Source organism: Protobothrops mucrosquamatus, unplaced genomic scaffold, assembly GCF_001527695.2.
Source record: "Protobothrops mucrosquamatus isolate PMUCROS unplaced genomic scaffold, P.Mucros_1.0 scaffold_99, whole genome shotgun sequence".
NCBI lineage: Eukaryota > Metazoa > Chordata > Lepidosauria > Squamata > Viperidae > Protobothrops > Protobothrops mucrosquamatus.
The window spans coordinates 1,851,235-1,870,708 of NW_015386175.1; the positions used below are offsets into that span (position 1 = coordinate 1,851,235).

At 39.4% G+C, this 19,474-nt stretch overlaps 1 protein-coding gene across 1 annotated transcript in view; it reads right to left on the reverse strand.

Moving 5' to 3' along the window:
• KIF19 (kinesin family member 19) overlaps positions 1–19,474 on the reverse strand; it is a 46,039-nt gene that overhangs the window by 14,858 nt on the left and 11,707 nt on the right. Inside the window, exons 3-9 of the mRNA XM_029283985.1 lie at positions 18,071–18,181; positions 16,279–16,366; positions 14,208–14,344; positions 11,042–11,167; positions 8,148–8,342; positions 3,860–4,006; positions 2,943–3,065 (exon numbers count right to left, since the gene is read on the reverse strand). Coding sequence (XP_029139818.1) covers positions 2,943–3,065; positions 3,860–4,006; positions 8,148–8,342; positions 11,042–11,167; positions 14,208–14,344; positions 16,279–16,366; positions 18,071–18,181 — 927 coding nt within the window. The remainder of the gene's footprint in view (positions 1–2,942; positions 3,066–3,859; positions 4,007–8,147; positions 8,343–11,041; positions 11,168–14,207; positions 14,345–16,278; positions 16,367–18,070; positions 18,182–19,474) is intronic.

The window sequence follows — 19,474 nt, forward strand, 5'->3', positions numbered from 1 at the left end:
AAAAGTTGGAAAATAAATATCTACTGACATTTAGTGGTGGAACAGAGTATAAAACTACAGCTGCCCTGCCTCAGAAATTGGCAAGACGCCCAGAAACAGAGTACAATTCATGCCTTTGATCCTCAATGATTCTTAGCTAAACAGAGAACAGCTGGGAATAGACAAAAGAAAACACACTGGGCTATCTATTGCAGAATGAGTAATATAATTGCTATGAAAACTGCTGACCTTCTTGGATTATAAACAATTACTGATCTGTGATATTAAAGTTTAAGAATCGTTTGCAGAGAAAGAAAAACTTTGACTTTTTGGCTATACTTCTAGGGGGAAAACTACGGCATTGTTTTTAAGTGGTTGAACATTTTGGACTGTTCATAAAGATAAGAAACATATAAGACTATACTATTTTGAATTTAGGACTGGTTGGTTTGATGAGAATGGAGGTTGCATATACAACTAAAAGTGGTAAGAAACCACACACAATACTCTTTTCTAAAATCCCCAGTCTGGAACATCAGAGATCTGCAGGAGTAATGCTTCAAGACAAGACAAATATTTTCCAGGAGGAAATGTATGCTATGCTGCAACTAATCCAAATGACAATTGTTACAAATCATAATGAGATTAAAAACAATTTTGATGATATAAATGAGCATATCCTTGACCTAAGCTCACAATTAAAAAATTCTCAGAAAATGGTGACAAAGAATGAACAAATAAATCAGATAATAGAACAGAAACCAGAGAAAAATGATCTAAAGATGGAGGCCACACATGAAGAAAATTACAGCTTAACACAGACCAAGAAAAATCTGCAAGATTTTACTATAATATTGGAAATGGAAAAGACACTTTATCTTTCAGAACTTCAAAAGAAACCTGAAGACAAGAAAGAAGACTTGATAAAATGTACAATGGAGCTGTCAGGAGAACCACTAGAGTTTGAGAGACAAAAAATGAAAAGAGAAATTGAGGGAGAAGGAAAGTGGAAGCTTCTTAGCGAATATAAATGGGCAAAATTCCTCCTCAAAAATACCTTACTCAATTTGTCTTTCCCATTCTTAACAACATCTATAAAAACACAGGAAGAATCCCTTGGCAAGCTGAATATATTGACTTGGAAAGCTGCTAAGCAAAAGAAGAAGGTGAGAGCCAGAGTCAAGAGAGATGATTTGATCTACCAGATGGAGTACTGCATGATTAAACATCTGTTTGAATATGTTAAAAGAATAGTTAAACTTTGGATATGAATGGGTTTTATAGTAAGAGAGATGTGATTCTTAAGTAGTATAGTATTTTTTTATGATATTGGAAACGTAAAAATAATGGCATGATTTAAATCAATGAAATGTTTTGGATATTTAAATGTAATCAACTTGGAGAAAATTATAACTGATAAGAAATGTTCTGAATACTGAAGGAATACTAAGCTTAAATAAGAACAGGTGAGAGCCAGACTCAAGAGAGATGACTTGACATACTAGATGGAGTATCATATGACCAAACATTTGTCTGAATATGGTTAAAAGAATAGTCAAATTTTGGATATAAAGGGATTTTATAGTAAGAGAGATGTGATTTATAAGTAGTATAGTATTTCTTTTTATGATATGGGAAATGTAAAAATATTGGGATGATTTAAACATATGAAATGTTTCGGATAGCTAAATGTAATCAATTTTGAGAAAATTATAACTGACAAGAAATGTTTTGAATATTGAGGGGAAAATAAGCCTAAATAAGAGTTCTGAAAACAGAACTTATAGCAATTTACATAAGATGATTTTTTGCAAATGCAACTATAAAATAAGCTGATTAGAAATGATATTACATATTGATGTTATTGTTAAACACTAGAAAAATGTTTATATTTAACTTTGTATGCATTGAAACTACTAAGAACTGTATCTGCTCAATGTTGGTAAAAGGAGAATACTACTGGAAGAAGAGAAGACCAAGGAAAGGTATTTTTAGTTAGTATGTTGATTACAAAAGCATAGAAATTAACTATTATTGATTGTTGTTAAATATATGAACCCAGACAATACGTTGTTTACTAAGCACTAAAGATTGTTATTCTAAAAAACCAATAAAATATATTTTTTTAAAAAGGGATTAGGGAAGAGATGTCACTATTATACAAATAAAACCCTGTTTTTTATATTTCAGTTAAGAGAGCCCATGTATAATATATATTGGTGCTTAAGCACTGTGAGGGTAACCGCCTATTATCAGCAAATAAAAATAGTTTGTCTTCTGCCAAGCAAGTTAATGGCAAAGGGGAAAAAACTGGGAGATTGGCTTCCCTTTCTTTGTGGCCATTCTAGAAACAAGCAAATCAACAGAGCAGAGACATAAAGATTCATCATCTCTCCAAGAATCTATATGAAATACCTACGTTCTATGGCTACTTTCTGACTTTGTGTCATGGCAATAAATCTTGACTCCTAATTCTCACCCCCATACTCAGGAACATGCTTAAAACAGAGGTTCAGTGATATAACATAGCTAGATAAATTGCTTTATCACAGATAAGACAGAAGCCACATATATATACATAAGATCTGTAAATTGTAGAATACCGGAATCGAGTTCATTGTATATATACATCTGTTCTGAGATTTCAATTTTAGGCCTTTTCTTTCTGCCTAAACTTGAATCTCTTCAAATTTGGCCATTGATTACTTATCCTTATGATTGGAAAGCATTTGTTCAATGCTTACATGCTGGTATGCCAATTTTGGTTCCTGCCTTACCAGATCCATTAGAAAATATACCGATGGTAAGGCTAAACTAATTAATGTTTCAATGACCAGATCTGAAAGACTGGAGAACTTGCTGGATTCAGGTGGAACAACTTTTGTTATCTGAATAACCTCCAAGAATTGGAATTCTAGACAAATCAGTAGTAGTAATAAAATGCCAGGAATGCAGCATCCTACCGTGGTGCGGATATTCTTGGCACGTTCAGCATAGGTCAAGGTGCTGCGTGACTCCTCAAAGGCACTACTTGCAGGGCTGATGTGAGCAATCATGACTGTACGGCTGTTCCCACCTAGAGAATCCTGGAAATAAAAAACACAGGACTGAATATAGATGCCAGGAAGCCAAGCCAGACTTTCAGCAGCAGTTAGAACTCTATCTGCAGAAAAGGAGGAACCACGTACACCAGGTAGGCCATGGATTCGAAATCCAAGCTCTAATACTAAAACTGATCTGACCAGTCAGGAGCCTTCCTTCAAGCCCAATCCCATCAAAGCAGGTTCCTCAGTACACATCTTTTAAGCCAGGTTTGCTCAGGGAACCACACTCTTCATACTAGGTGTTTGACTATTCAGCTCTCACCTATGGACTCTTTGGGATTCTGGATCAAGAAATATAAAAGCTTTATTTTGAGCTCTTAAGTTGTAGACATACTGTAGTTGTCTGCTTGGAACTCTCCAAGGTCCTGAAACTGTAGCCTGGCCCATCATGTCTATACTGTACAGTAGGAAAGTGTGAACATTGCCTTGTCTTACATAGGTCCACTATATCAGCCCTCATCTCTCCCCATCTTCCTCAGTTACAGTTTAAATTATTCTTGGCATATACAGTATGCTTCCTTTTCTCTGTTCTACCTCAGAAGAAAGCAGACTGTATCAAACTTATGACCAAACAAAACAAACTGGATTGCTATTTTGTACATTGGAACATTTCATCCCATTTTTAGGGGGTACTATAATTAAACACATATTGACACAAAATACAGCCCCCCCAATCTCTCTACTCTGTTTTGCCTATCTATAGAAAATACATAGCTTCTTTTAGGATATTCACACCCTCTGCTTTTTTGCCAATCCTACCCAAAGGAAGAGTCTACCTTTAGAAGGCGGGTAAGCTTGCTGTCCCGATAATTAACATATTTGACGCCTGTCCTGTCACTGAGAGCATTGATGCAATTGCCAAGAGCCAACAGAGACCGGTTGATGTGAGCGCCCTCCTTCATACGCTGTCCACGATTCTGCGTCTACAGAGTGGGAAAAGTAGAATAGACATGAGAATGAAACTGTTGTTCCAACACAGACCACTCTTGAGGCAAGCCCTATTTTTCTGAGATATAATTCTGAGGTCGGATTGAAATATACTTTCCCTGTCATCATATTACTGTCACTAACATTTATGCTGCTGTCACCAAAGAAAAAACTGATGGAAAGAAGACCTTATCTGGAACCAGATTCAGTTCCTGATTTAAGATGAAATATGGCGAGCCAAAGGAAGAGGAGATTCAGGCAAAAAAGGTCTTGATCCAAATATTGGATGGAAACTATATATTAAAGACATTCCCATTAAGCTCTAAAGAACGACCCTTTTGGATGATTGAGAGTCATTCTTGCATGTAGGTAAGGCTGTGTTCACTGAAGAGAGGCATGAATGTTCTACCATGTTCTCAGTCCCAATAAAGTTTAATTAGTACTTCTCATTTCAAACTGGTCATTTAGAAATGGCATCAATGCCAGATAAATAGGACTGATCCACAATAGCAATTTTGTTAAGATTTGAATGTATGACTGAGAGTCCAAGGTGTCCCCAGATGACTGGACCGTTAGAGACTCTGCTGATAGCAAATTTCATTCCAAATGTCATACGCCTGGTTAATTTTCTGGATGTTTCCCTTCTTTCAAGGAAAGATTGTCTTTTTCTGCATGACTGTAACCCAACCTTGTTCAAATAATAAGAGAATACACGTCACCCAGGGTTGAACTGTTGGGTTCTATGTACTCTCTGACCTTGGTTGTTTTCTTATAGATGTTTCATTACAGGCCAAATAATATTATCAATGTGAGGGAGAATAGGGTTTGATGGCTGTTTACATGAAGCAGTTTGCCCCACCCATCTGCAAACAGTAACACTATTTAGCAATACCAGACAGACTGTATTAATTCTAATTGACAATAAATAACTGGATAGCCTGGATAATTTTCTAGTAATGGTGTCAAATAGCATGCACAAATATCCTGATAAAAGGGAACATGTAAAAGAAAATGAGCAGTGTTTTCAGTATGATCAGGTCTACAAGGGCAAAACCATTCATTAGAAAGAATTTTCTTACATCTCCTTACCACAGCAACTGTAGGTGAAACATTAAATTGTGTTAATATCATAGCCTGTATTTGGTTATTTCAATCTGACTTGAATATTTGGTCATTCCAAATAAAAAATAAGACTTCTACTGGCACAAGAATTGAGCTTTCTGTTTTCTATACAGTATTTAGTGTTCTCTGTGCTATCCTTGATTACAATAAGGAAGGAAACAATAGCTTATTTAAGGAACCATCAACCATCACCAAGACTGGCAGGGATACTGGGACACACAAATAAGGAATACTACCTTTACAGTCTCCTCGTAAACTTTTTAGAATAACCAGAGTGGCCTCAATGGGATGCCAGATTCCTGCCTTGAGAATTCTTAAGCCTGAACCAATTGTCTTCTTCTAACTGCATTATATCTACTGTAATATAATTAATGTAATATATTATATTGTGTGTGTATTCCATCCTATACACACACATTCCATTGTGTGTGTATTCCAACCCTAACCCTAACCCTAACCCTAATGTAATATATTATATTGTGTGTGTATTCCATCCTATAATATATTATATTGTGTGTGTATTTCCAATCCCCCTTTCGAATGGGGATTGGAAATAAAGAAGATTTGTAAAATTTAATTAGCTTTTAGGAAAGGAAATGGGAATTTCCATGAAACAGAGATAAGGAATCCTAAAAGTATAATAATATTTGGAAATATAAACTTTCACATTTCTGGTATCAACAGCTTTTTACAGAATAGAGATGGCTGATTTCCCACCAACAAGTACTGTGCAAGTGTTAGTTGTGCAAAAGTGTTGCAAATTAAGAGTGCTTTCAGAAATAAAAGTGTTAATAGTTTATTTGTATCAATTAATAAAATGGAAAGTAAATGCACAGAAGAGAAATCCAAATCAAATCAATATTTGGTGTGACCACCCTTTGGCTTCAGAACAGCTTTAATTCTTCTAGGTACACTTGCACACAGCTTTTGAAGGAACTTGGCAAGATTCCTTCAAGGTTATTCCAAACATTTTGGAGAACCACAGATCTTTTGTGGATGTAGGCTACCTCAAATTCTTTTGTCTCTTCATGTAATCTCAAACACACTCAATGATGTTGAGATCAGGGCTATGTAGGGGCCAAACCATCATTTCCAGGACTTCTTGTTCTCCTTTATGCTGAAGATAGTTCTTAATAACATTGGCTGTATGTTTGGGGCTGTTGTCCTACTACAGAATAAATTTGGGGCCAATCACACACCTCCCTGATGGTATGGCATGATGGATAAATATCTGCCTGTATTTCTCAACATTGAGGACACCATTGATCCTGACCAAATCTCCAACTCCATTTGCAAAAATGCAGCCCCAAACTTGCAAGGAGCCTCCACCATGCCTGCAGAAGCTCATTATTGTCTCGCTCTCTAGCCCTTTAGCGAACAAACTGCCTCCTGCTACAGCCAAATATTTAAAATTTTGACTCATCAGTCCAGAGCACCTACTGCCATTTTTCTGCACACCAGTTCCTGTTTTCGTGCATGGTTGAGGTGTTTAGTATTGTTTCCACATCAGAGGTATGGCTTTTTGGTCGCAATTCTTCCATGAAGACCACTTCTGGCCAGACTTCTTTTCCAGACAATAGATGGGCGTACCTGGGTCACATTGGTTTCCACCAGTTCTATGCTGATGGCACTGGTGGACATCTTTCGATGTCGAAGGGAAGTAAGCATGTGTCTTTCATCTGCTGCATTAACTTTCCTTGGTCAATCCTCAACGTTTCCTGTTTCTTTGTGCTTCTTCAAAAGAGCATGAATAGCACATCTTGAAAGCCCAGTCTGCTTTGAAACCTTTGCCTGGGAGAACCCTTGCTGATGCAGTATAACTACTTTTTATCTTGTTCCTGTGCTGTTTTGCCATAATGAATGACCTATGACCTGAAACTGTCTTCCACAATCTCACCATAGTAGCAGAGTTTGGCTGTTCCTTACCCAGTTTTAAGCCTCCTACACAGCTGTTTCTGTTTCAGTTAATGACTGTGTTTCAATTTACAAATTGATGATCACTGGCACCTGCTTGGTATAATTGGTTAATTATACACCTGACTCTAATCCTAAAAAATCCCTGATTTTGTGCAAGTGTACAAATGTAAGAATTGATGCTGTTTTGAAAGCAAAGAGTGGTCACACCAAATATTTATTTGATTTGGATTTCTCTTTTGTTCATTTACTTCCCATTTTGTTAATTGATAAAAATAAACTATTAACACTTCTATTTTTGAAACATCCTTAATTTACAGCACAACTGCCTAACACTTTTACACAGTACTGTATGGCTTTGGAAATATGAGAAATGGAGGCTATCTTGATAATTTCCATGCAAATAAAACTGTGAAAAACGGATGCTTTATATTTGCAACTTGTCCTCATTCAAAGCTCTTGAGATAGTGTACATAAGATTTGCTTCTTTTTCTTTGCAAGATAAGCTAATTGTCTGAGCCAAAACCATTCCGGTGAGCTTCTTGGTTGGTCATAGTTCAACTACTTTTATCATTCTTTAGAGAGCTGTTCTCACATTTATTCCTATTTCATACTCTTTGACAATTGAATTCAGGATGAATACCTTTTGAAGCAACTCTCTTCACCAAATTTTCTGTAACTGAACGCACATAGCTGCAATTTTCACTGATTCCCTAGTTAAATGTGTTTTTTTCATTTGCCTTCTGTCCTCCATTCTTTGTGTCTATATTTTAGAATGTAAATCCCTTGGAATAGGGTTATCCGTTCAGTCTTGTAAAACAGACATGGAATATTTTACTGTCAATAAAACATTTATCAGTAACAATATTGCACTTATAGGACTTTAAGGAAAGTAATCATGCAAACACATCTCCAAAATTGGAAATTAGCCAATTTCCAATTTGCCACTGCAAAGGCTGTTTCACTACTGAGGTTTCATCACCAAGCTCTTCTTATCTTACTGTTTCCCTAATATTTCTCCCTCCCTCCCTCCCTCCCTCTCTGTATGTGTGGGTGTTTTCACTTTTGAGGTGATTGGCCTTTTCTCCTCCACATCCATACCTGAGAAGCCCGCTCTGAGCCTGCTAAGTCAATCATGAAGAGTCGGCCTATGCGCACCTCCTGCACAATATTTTTGATGCGGCTCTTTTGACGCACGGTGACCTGCAGCACTGCATGAGAGCGTGAGGATGTTCGGTTGGCTGCTGTAGGCTCCTGGGTCCGCTGCTTATTGCCCTTCATCAACAACTGCATTATCTGCATGAACAAGAAGAAGGTAACGCTCCAAGTCTGACCAAAACTATTTGGTTTAGGTTAAGGAAGCTGATGTTAGCAATATGCCTCTGGTAATGACCAGAGGGAGAAGGAACAGAGCAAAAGGGCAATTTTAGTCTGGTCTTCAGACTTTCTAAACCAGTGGTTCTCAACCTTTTTAATGCCGCGACCCCAACCAGTCGTAAGTCGAGGACTAAACCGGTCGTAAGTCGAGGACTACCCAACCGGTCGTAAGTCGAGGACTTTCCCTGCCCGGGAGCGCCGCGCATGCGTGGTTCCGCCCCCTGTGCCGGCCGAGGCGTAGCTGGCAAGCGGCAGAGATGGAGCAGGCCGACCACCAGCTGGCCCAGCCCAAGGGAGGTAAGGCACCCGCCGGAAAAGGGGGAAAAAATGGCGGACAAAAAAAATGGTGGACAGCCTTGCTTGGCGACCCCCATGAAATGGTCGATCGACCCCAAATGAGGTCCCGACCCACAGGTTGAGAACCACTGTTCTAAACCTTATGCATGTGAACAAAAGCCAAAGAGTCAGACATATTTTTCTTTGGGAATTATGCATTTTACTTCTGAAATTTTATCATACCTTTGTACCTCACAGAATATTATTTCTGGCGAAGTCACAAACCTATATTGTGTAGAGAATCTCCTGTCTTCTCTGCTTTCCAGAAAGAAGAACTATCTCTTTTTATTTCCTGACTGGGCTTACTGCAATAGATTGTGCCCTGGTAACAATAGTTACATAAAGGGACAATTCTGAAACAGAAACTCCTTTTTTCCCCTTCCTCAGTGAGGGCAGGATATGGGTTAACATACTGAAGACCTGCTAACGCAGTGTTTCTCAACCTTGACAATTTTAAGGCATGTGGACTTCAACTCCCAGAATTCCACAGCCAGCAATGCTGGCTGTGGAATTCTGGGAGTCGAAGTCCACATGCCTTAAAATTGTCAAGGTTGAGAAACACTGTTAATGGAAAGTGATTCTGGGCATTGATCAGGCCTTAGTCAGCAAAAGGCCTTCTAACCCTAATAATTTTTCAAGCCAAAGTGACTTACATTTATAAGATAATGGGGAGCTGTGGATGGAGAAAGACAAACAAGATGCCATCACCAGGAAAAGGCAAAAGGGAACTTTGAGTCCTAGTATAGGGAATTTTAGTTCAGTGGGCTCAAAGCAGAAGAAAATGGGCAACTCAGCAAGCTAAGAGATGCAGAAGACCCTTGAATGACAGAGTTGGAAGGGACCTTGGCGGTCATCTAGCAGGAGACCCTATACCATTTCAGATAGATGGGTGTCCAGTCTTTTCTTAAAAACCTCCAGTGATGGAGCACCTACAATTTGTGAAGGCAAGCCATTCCATTGATTAATTGTTCTCACTGTTAGGAAATTTCTCTTTAGTTCTAGGTTGGTTCTCTCCTTGATTAGTTTCCATCCATTGTTTCTTGTCTTGCCTTCTGGTGTTTTGGAAAATAAGTTGACCCCCTCTTCGTTGTGGCAGACCCTCAAATATTGGAACATTGCTATCATGTCACCCCTAGTCCTTATTTTCACTAGGCTAGTCACACCCAATTCCTACCACCGTTCTTCATGTTTTAGTCTCCAGACCCCTAATCATCTTTGTTGCTTTTCTCTGCACTCTTTCCAGAGTGTTAACATCTTTTTTATAATAAGTTGACCAAAACTGGATGCAGTATCTTACTAAGGCTTTCTAAGGCTTTTTAACTAATTGCTAAGAGAGCAATTCTTTGCAAAGATTTCTTCACATAGTATATCAATATGTTTCTTCCAAAAACCTGTTGCAATGAGATGAATATCAACTAAACAAATTTTCCTTGATTTTGTATCACATGGTACATTGGTCCACAATGCCCATTATTTTTAGCTCAAATGGCTTGGGGAAGGCTATCCAAAACAATCTTCTTTAACTGAAGAGAAGCTACCGTAGGACAAGGGACTCGCAGCAGTGGTTTTTGTAACTAAATCAGTTAAAACCGCAGAGTTATGCACATTTGCTTGGGATTACTACTTGTGAGATGGACTTTTGAACAAGCAAAAATGACAGTTTGGCTGTCTTGAAATCTCTGTGCTACCAGTTGCTAGGGAATATTGATCTGATTTTAATTCCTTTCACCAATATTCAGTGAAAAAGATGGGATTTCTTGTTCCACCTCAATTGTGTTTCCTCTTATGTTTCTTCTTCTGCCTCCAAACACAAAGAAGCCCAGTCATATTCCCCAACTTAATACTGGTCTTATATCCCAGTAAATGACAGAACAAACAAGTGAAGCTCCTAACTCTAGTCATGGAAATATAGTAAACAAATTAAAAAGGAAAAAGAAAGAAGAGATTTTGATTTTATTTGTGGAAAGTTAAACAGAATGCTTTCTGGGGATTCTGGGTTGACAGTGTTCCTCCAAAGACAAGTCAAGGAGTCACAGTCATTGTGAGAAACAAAAAAACTGGATTAGGAACTCTTACTATAACCAAATCTGCCAGTTGTTTAAACCAAAAGGACTGGATGTGGATTTACAATCAGACCAGACTAGCTATCCAGAGTGAGAAATCATGGTAATCTCTTGAAAAAAAGTTAAATTAACAGTTAGGATTACTATCTTGTAAGACTGCATTTGGCAACAATGAAATTTATGTTTTTCTGAACCTTTGCAGGATTTATTCCAATTCACCTCCTTAGCATTGATGGTTGAAACTTCTGTGATTCCGGCCACTTGAATGAAACCTTTAGCATCCTCACGCAGATCCAGGTAGCCCAAGGAAGGGTTCAGGAGGTCTCGGATCATCTCATTGTAAATCTAATTAAAAGAACAAGAGAAAATGTCTTATGATAAGGACTGGGAAATCATAAGCAGCTTGACAAAATTTTATACAGTAGCAGGCTTCAGAATAGACAAGAATTGGTTTCTTGGTCACTGCCTTCTTAGATGCTTGGGACATGCCCACATATTCTCCTGATATCGGTTCGTAGATGCCTCATTAACTCTTCTTGAAAGACATGTCCTAATAACACAGTCTTACTCTCATCCCCAGTTCAGAAAACTGTTCCAAAGCTAGTAGCATGGCATTTTCTATCTTCTCCTGAAACAAGCTGTGCTGCCTGCACACATAGTGCTATGTTGCAATGATGATCCACTCAGATCCTGTTGGTCTTTTCTGGCTGTTGCAGGCCTAAGTCTCCTGTCAGATCACGGATGACTTTGTTTCATGTTCAATTTCCTTGAACAGCAGCAGTGGTACCATTAGGCAAAGTTCAGGGAACATGGGGACAATCTGACCTAGTTTTACTCTGAGAGTTCTATGCTCTATTGTTATTTAACGGCTTGGACACCTCTAATTTATTTTTTAGACAACTGGCATTTGTTTTCAGCAGAATTGTAGCTTTTCTCCATTTTCCATCAAATTCAGGTCTCTTTGCATTGTTCCAGCCAAGGTTGCAGAATCATCAGAGAGAGACCTTGGCCATTCTGCTCTTACAAAGAATCAAGATACATTCTTCCTGTGTTTTGGGTTTTTGTAAGTTTTATGCATACTATGAAATTTTTACAAATTTCTTTTAGTAGAAGTTTAAGGAAACAATACTTAAATGTATTTGCTTATATTTTTTATTCATATATAGTACTTCATCTGATCTTATGAATAAAGAAGAGGTATTCGTTGCTGTTGGCAACACACACACTTAGGAGCGAATGATTTACAGTTCATAGGATTAAGATCCTCAAACACCCAAACCTTTGCTCCATAGAAAGAATTTAGAAATTTAAAATGTTTATAGTGATAAATGAAAATAATATGCTAATGAAGCTGAGCTGGATATTTATTCTGCATTTAGGGACTCGTTGCAATAACCAAGGAAGAACATGACTATTCTTGCTGTTGTGATAATCCACGAGCAAACATGATCTAAAGGCTTGCCTTTTTAATGGCAAATTATATTTTGGCCAAGCATTGTTGGCCATAAGAACACAGTGGGAATTGGGACTATTAAGGAAGCTTGTGAATAAAGGCATCGAAGCTGGCAAGAATGTGCAGGTCATAAACTGGGAAACCTTTCCACACAGTAAGCCTCAGCTAGTTGCGCTGAGGAAAGGTGCTCTGGGAGGAAAGGCAGAGGATCCTATCGTTGGATCCTATCATTGGAACTGGGAGCTGGCTGAAGGATGCTCCAGAGTTTGTGGTGTGACTGGGGAAAAGAGGAAAATGCTATCATGGACTATGGCCTGAGAGCTAAGCAGCACAATAAAAGAGGGGAAAAAAGCTTCACATGTTAGCACCTGGGTGGCAGGAGGCAGATGCCACTCAGCCACCATATACAACCCAGAGGACTGGAGAGCCACTTTCAAAGTCTGTCAGGCATATATTCCCACCCCATCGCCAACTATGCCTCAATCATGGAAGATACCTTGTTCCTGTTTAAATTTGTTCCTGTCTAAACTAACATCTCCCATCTATGCAAAAAGAGACTCATCCAGAACAAGTGAGCAGAGACTATGAGAAGAGGGACAGAGTGATAAAGTCAGGATGAAAGAGACACAAACCTGACTGAGACAGAGCAGAATAAGAGCAGAAGGCAGAGATAATTCATGGAACATCTTTGTGATGGGTGGGTGCTTCCTGTTGAGGAAGAGGAGGTGAATCTTTCCTGCTTTAGTGGGAATCAGGAATATACATTCCTTCTCTTCTCAGAGATGGGGGGAAAACACCTTATTGGAGGTGTAGGGAAGAGTTCAAAATGTCAGTGGCTTAAACACTCTATGAAATGATATCACAGAACAGAAGCATCTCCACATTCAGGTTCCACGTCCTAGTACCAACTTACAACACCTGAAATCCCATCAACAATAGATTACTAGATCGGAGAGATTAGGTGGCAATCAGGCAACGCCACCATTACTTCTTCTGTGCATTGAATGCAGCCTGGATTTGGTATCTGAAATGCTGCTGCAAATGCTGAACAAAGGTCACCGTCTGAGCCACATCACCAGCTAGATTCGATGTGGTGCAGGCATATCTAAATGACTGATGCAATGAACTGTATGCCAAATCACAAATAGTATGGTTTAATTTCTGAGCAAACACAAGAAACTTGATTTGAGAGAGAAGAAGGTAGGAAAGACTGGATTCCCAAAGTAAAATGGAAGCAAAAAGGAAAGATGATCACTCCACTTTCAAACATTTGCACAGAGTTGAGGAGGAGGAGAAAGAATCCTTCATTCCTTCAAGAAAGCCTTGTTGTGCTCAGGGTTTTCTTCCAGGTACTACTTCTTGCCTTTCCTGTTTTGTTGCTGAGTGCTGCTTGTTCCAGGCTGCTAATGTGAGTCAATATTATATAGCGTGAGTCCTAATGGGTTGCCATGGAAATTATCTCTACATACCATATGAAGTATACATCAGCCATAAAGGCAGAAAGGTTGGAGAGCACAGGATATGTTGGACAAGGAGACAAAAATGACAAGCTCCCATGTAACCTTTCACCATTCAGGCAAAATAGAAGGAGATACACACCACCACTTAATGTGCAAATAAATATGAATTCAGTACATGCCTGGCATACTAGCTACTGGGAAGTCTGTTCTTTGGTATTCATGTCCCTTTGTATAAAGGTAGCCTTCAACTTACAGTTGCAATTGGGACCAAACTTTCTGTTGCTAAGCAAGGCGGATATTAAGTGAGTTGCACCCGACTGCACAAAAATCAACGCTGAAGTACTCAAACCTTAGGAGCATGTTAAAACACTTGTATCAATTAACAGAAATTGGGAAAATAAACACCGTGTAACTGAGTGATTGTCTCCCTGTTCCTGAAAAGATAACTGAGCAATACTTCAAAGTAACCTACCTCCAGGTAGGACATGGACACTTCATACTCCATGTCATTGCTGGTCTCCTCAATTGCATGGAAGAGGTCATTGAGTGTCTGGACATAAATGCCAGGCTCATGATCAGTGCCAAGCATGGTGTAGGTCTTTCCACAGCCTGAGATATAAGGAAAGAGATGAGGAAAAATGGTTGATAAATGGAGGAACAGTTCCATTCTGGGACTATCCAAAACTGTCATTGCATTTACTTTGACAGGAGCCTTGCATTCTTTTTATTTTTTTTAATCCTGCATTTATTATATTTATAAAGGAAGACAGTGAACATACTTAATATTCCTTCCTCCTCCTATATGCCCCCTCCCCAACAACAACCCTATGAGATAAGTTGGGCTGAGAGAGCTTTCGTGTCTAAGGGGAGACTAGATCTCCCACTTTCCTGATTTCTAGCCTGGTGCTTTAACCACTAGCTGCTAAAATGTGTTTTCTGGGATAGGCCAATGAATGAAGTGGAATGGAACAGAATAAAGGTTAAATGAACAAATGACTTTGTTTATGAACTGACATTTATATCTTTGTGCTTCCAATTATCCTGCAGTTAATCAACTACTAGGGGGTTCAATTTTAAAACAATATTGAAGTTCCACATGGTATCACTGTAGCACACAAACCAATTATAGCCCTCCAAAACATCCCAAGTAAACCAAAAGACCCAGCAGCCCTAGAAAAAAAAAGAGGAGTTATCTACAACAGCGGTGTCCAATCTTTCCAGACTGGCAGTGGCAGCAGTGGGAGGGGGGGATGTTTTAGCACATGTGTCTGCCACTTGTGCAAATGGCACTTTGCGGGCTCACCTGCTGCTTGTGCGGCCACGGACCTGAACTGGTCCACAGACTGGGGATTGGGGACCCCTGATCTACAATATACAGTGTAAGGACTGTAACAGCTATTACATTGGACAAACAGACAGAAGACTAGCAGAAGACATCTATGAACACCAGCTAGTAGTCAGAAGACATGATTAAAAACTCCTTAATTTCACAACATATGGGCAGACTTAACCATAGTTTCAACTGGGATATCCTGAGCATCCTAGTCCAAGCCAAATTCAAAAACACTAGAGAATTCCTGGAAATCTAGCACTCAGACAAACAGACCATCAACAGTCACATAGAGATAAACAACATCTACATACCATTCAAAAAAGACAATCAAAAAGCCAAAAAGGAAACAAAAAGGCCAAAACAACCAACACCTAGATGAACAGAGATTAACACCAAGAGTAACAGTAGACCAACAATTAGAAGCAAACATACCCCAATCAAGAAACTACCAACTCAGACAAATAAGTTAAGAGTCATGGTAGCGCAGTGGTTAGAATGCAGTACTGCAGGCTACTTCTGCTGACTGCTGGCTGCCAACAGTTTGGCAATTCGATTCTCACCGGCTCAAGGTTGACTCAGCCTTCCATCCTTCCGAGGTTAGTAAAATGAGGACCCAGATTATTGGGGACAACATACTGACTCTGTAAACTGCTTAGAGAGGGCTGTAAAGCACTGTGAAATGGTATATAAGTCTAAGTGCTATTGCTATTAATCATAAGCAATAGCACAATTAAGGAACAACCAAGACCACTCACCAACACTGACAGAGCAAGCTACCAATATATAAAATGAGAGCAAACCCCACTCTCTACTAGTACTGATAATGTTACCTAGTTTGGTAATGAAACATCTGCAAGAAAACAACCAAGCTGATAGAGCACCAAGGACCCCACAGTTCAACGGTGAGCTACAAAAATTCTCTTCTATCAATACTGAGGTATGCCTGAAAAAAGCCACTTGGTTAAAACACTTGGTCCAAATATGTTTTCTTTTGGCCTTCTTCTATTTCCCATACAAAGAATATTGCTCTGCATTCATCACAACAGAGGAAGCAGCATGTCTCAACTGAGTCCAACTGTTTCCAGGACTACACAGTCTATGCTTGCAAGACTACAACAGCCCACAGCTGTCGCAATCAGAGCTTGGTTGTTACCAACTCATTGGAAAATGAAATAGACATCTTCAACTAGAATTGAGCCTATGTTTTTACCTGTTGGGCCATAGGCAAAAATGGTTGCATTGTAGCCAGAGATAATCCCTTCTATGAGTCCCTTAGTGGTGGCACGATAGACCATTTCCTGCAGGGAGAGATGAAGAAATATGAATAGACAAAAAACGTGAAAGGACTTACTTCTAGATAAGAAGAAGTGGAGGCAATTGCCCTAAAGGTGAAGGGATGGATAGCAATCAACCTTATCAGAAGCATCTACAAAAGGGATAGAAAAAGTCAAGATGGCAATTACAAGTGCACAATTGAATACCTGTGTGTGAAGTTGACACATGTATAACAGAGATGAGTCTTCAACTGCACAGTCATGATTGCCAACTTTTTAAAAACTCCTTACCATGGATATCCTTGAACCTTATCTATTCCTCTTATGCCAGCAGCTCTTCAGTTTGCTACTGCCTTACTATCTGGCGTACAATCTAACAAGTCTTCCGATGGATCATTGACTGAAGAAGTTGGAATGTATCCTGAGATACAAATAAATAAATAGCACACAGAGCAACTACTTGGGTTAGTCCCATATGTCAGATTCATTGCTCCAGGCTTGACAACAGTTAAGCAGGCCAAAACGAACTAGATTTATAGATCTGAAACAGATGAGTTAAAACAAGGCAATCTACCCACACTTCCCTTTGGCTGGAAAGGTAGTAAGCGGAAACTCTGCTTCTGAGCTAAATCAATAAAGTATCCCTCGGCACTTGACAGCTCTTCTCCTTTTGAAATGCTCATATCTCTACTTTAAAAAGATCTTGGTCTAAGAAACATAGCGTGTTGATTTGTGTGGCTATACATCCACACAAAGTGAGCCATGATGACTCATAAAATGAGAACTCTGTCTTCTCTTCCAACACATTCTGAGAAATGATGGTGCAAAAATATGTTGATCCAAAAGGTAAAATGGTTCTGTATTTCCAGTCATTTACATGTCACAAAACTCTTCTTCTTACTCTGCTTCTTCTCTGCTCCCCTTTCTAATTCTCAGTCCATGAATAACACCTGGCAGAGGAGGCACAGATCTCACTCAAGAGCTTCAGTTTCAGTCTGTGTGCAAATTACTTTGAAATAGAGCTGACAGTTTGGTCTAGCCATCCCATCAGATACTTGTATCGCTTCTGACCCAAGGTGCAGCAGGCATTAGAGAAGCATCTTAGAGTTGAGCAAACAGAGTACAGGATGGAGTTAGGGTTAGGGCATCCTTGGCCCTTGTTTTGAATGAAAAGAAGGTTCGGAAAGATGAGATTAGGAATATTGTGTGAGAAAATGTTTATCTCTTTTTCGTCTAACAATGTCTCAATGCACTTCTTCCCATTCCCACAATTTAGTGGGTCGAACTAGATGGGACTCCGTAAATATACTGCTCACAAAAATAAAGGGAACGCAAACCCCTTCAGTTCCATGGTAAAATGTTCCCTTTATTTTTTTGAGCAGCATATTTCTCAAAAAGAGGAGGGTGATTTGGCTCAAAATTAATATCTCTCCCACAAAATAACAAGCATAAACACCCACATATTGTAGAGTAGGCTGGGGGCAACTATGCCCCCTTTATGACCTGTGGACTTCAACTCCCAGAATTCCTGAGCCAGAATTGCTGAACCCTGCTTTAAGGTGACCTTTAGTTATTCGCTGAATTCCTCTTTCTGCCAATCTGCTGTCACAAACTCTTGCCATCTCAAGACTGCTTTTCATCTATATATTTTAAAAGTCAGGGTTCAAAAAGGTTTCTGTTCAATCCTGTTTAAAGGGCATGGATATGGATGCCTGGGGCGGGCCTCACCTGAGTAGCAGCAAAATCAAAGGCGACATCAAACAGATAGGATTTCTCTCGTGACCGGTTGGCACGGAGCACATCATCGTGGTCCTCCATTGGGTCCATTAGCACAACCATCTGCAGGAATGGATTGGGAGTTGGATAAATGGTGTTAGGCGTTTTACTGAAGAGGTAGAAACAAATCTTAACAAGGGAAAGAGAGAAATGAAGAGTAGGCCAAGCATTTTCATCTAAGACAGGGGTAGGCAACCTTGGCTCTTTTATGATTCGTGGGCTTCAACTCCCAGAATTCCTGAGCCAGCATGGCTCAGCTTGGAAACCTCTCTCTTTCCCCTCAGCATGGCTGGCTCAGGAATTCTGGGAGCTGAAGTCCATGAGTCATAAAAGAGCCAAGGTTGCCTACCCCTGATCTAAGGGAACCATCTTGCAATTACATCCCATTTTCAATTCCTTTCTCTGCCCCACTTTTGCAAGGGAGCAACAGATAAGATACATGCCAGAACTCATGGACAGCAGACAGGAATCAGGCAATAACGTGGACATCAAAGAGTAAAACTGAAGAAGATATAATCGCAGTATTATTGCACAGGGTAGGATGTCTGCTGATAAATTCTCTTCCACCTTTGTCCCTGGCCAAAGAGAACTGGCAGTATTCCAAAACTCTGCAAATTTGTTTGTCGCCAGAAATGAGAAACAAAGAAAGAGGCACACTATACTGGTAACAATGCGTCGGTCACACATTTGGATTTTATACTATATTTGTCTCTGGCCTTGTTTTAGAAAGATTCTGTGCAAAACATTGCCTTGCTTCAGGACTCCTTATCTGTAACCATGAAATGTAATACCCTCAATTGCAAAATTTCCCCTCAAGCTCAACATTAGTTGCCTAGTAACTGATTTGCTAGCTCAAAGGGAGGCAATTTAATGTACTTCGGTGATTAACCATCACCTATCACGTTGCTAGGGATTTATGGAAGGCATAATCCAAAACATATGGGGGGCACGACTTGCCTACCTTTATGTTAATTCTTTCTAATCCAATACTAAATATACCCTACATTAGGGGTCTATATTTGTTCTTTAGCTTGAGGACCTTATGACCTCAAGGTGAAACAAGCCAATAGCTTGAGAAATAAAAATCTGAAAGGATACTGGGGCAGAAAGGAGCCAGTGTTGTCCGAAAACATTTCTGTGGTCATATGGCCTGACTGTATGCCAAGGCGCATTGAACGCTGTTATCTTCCCACAGAAGTGGTACCTATTTATCTACTCGCATTTGCATGGTTTCAAACTGCTAAGTGGGCAGACAAACTCAGCATCTTTAACTGCTGAGCCAACGCACCCACTTGGGTTCATATAAATACAGTAATCTTCATTTAGCAACTGACTTGTTTAGAAACCATTTGCAGT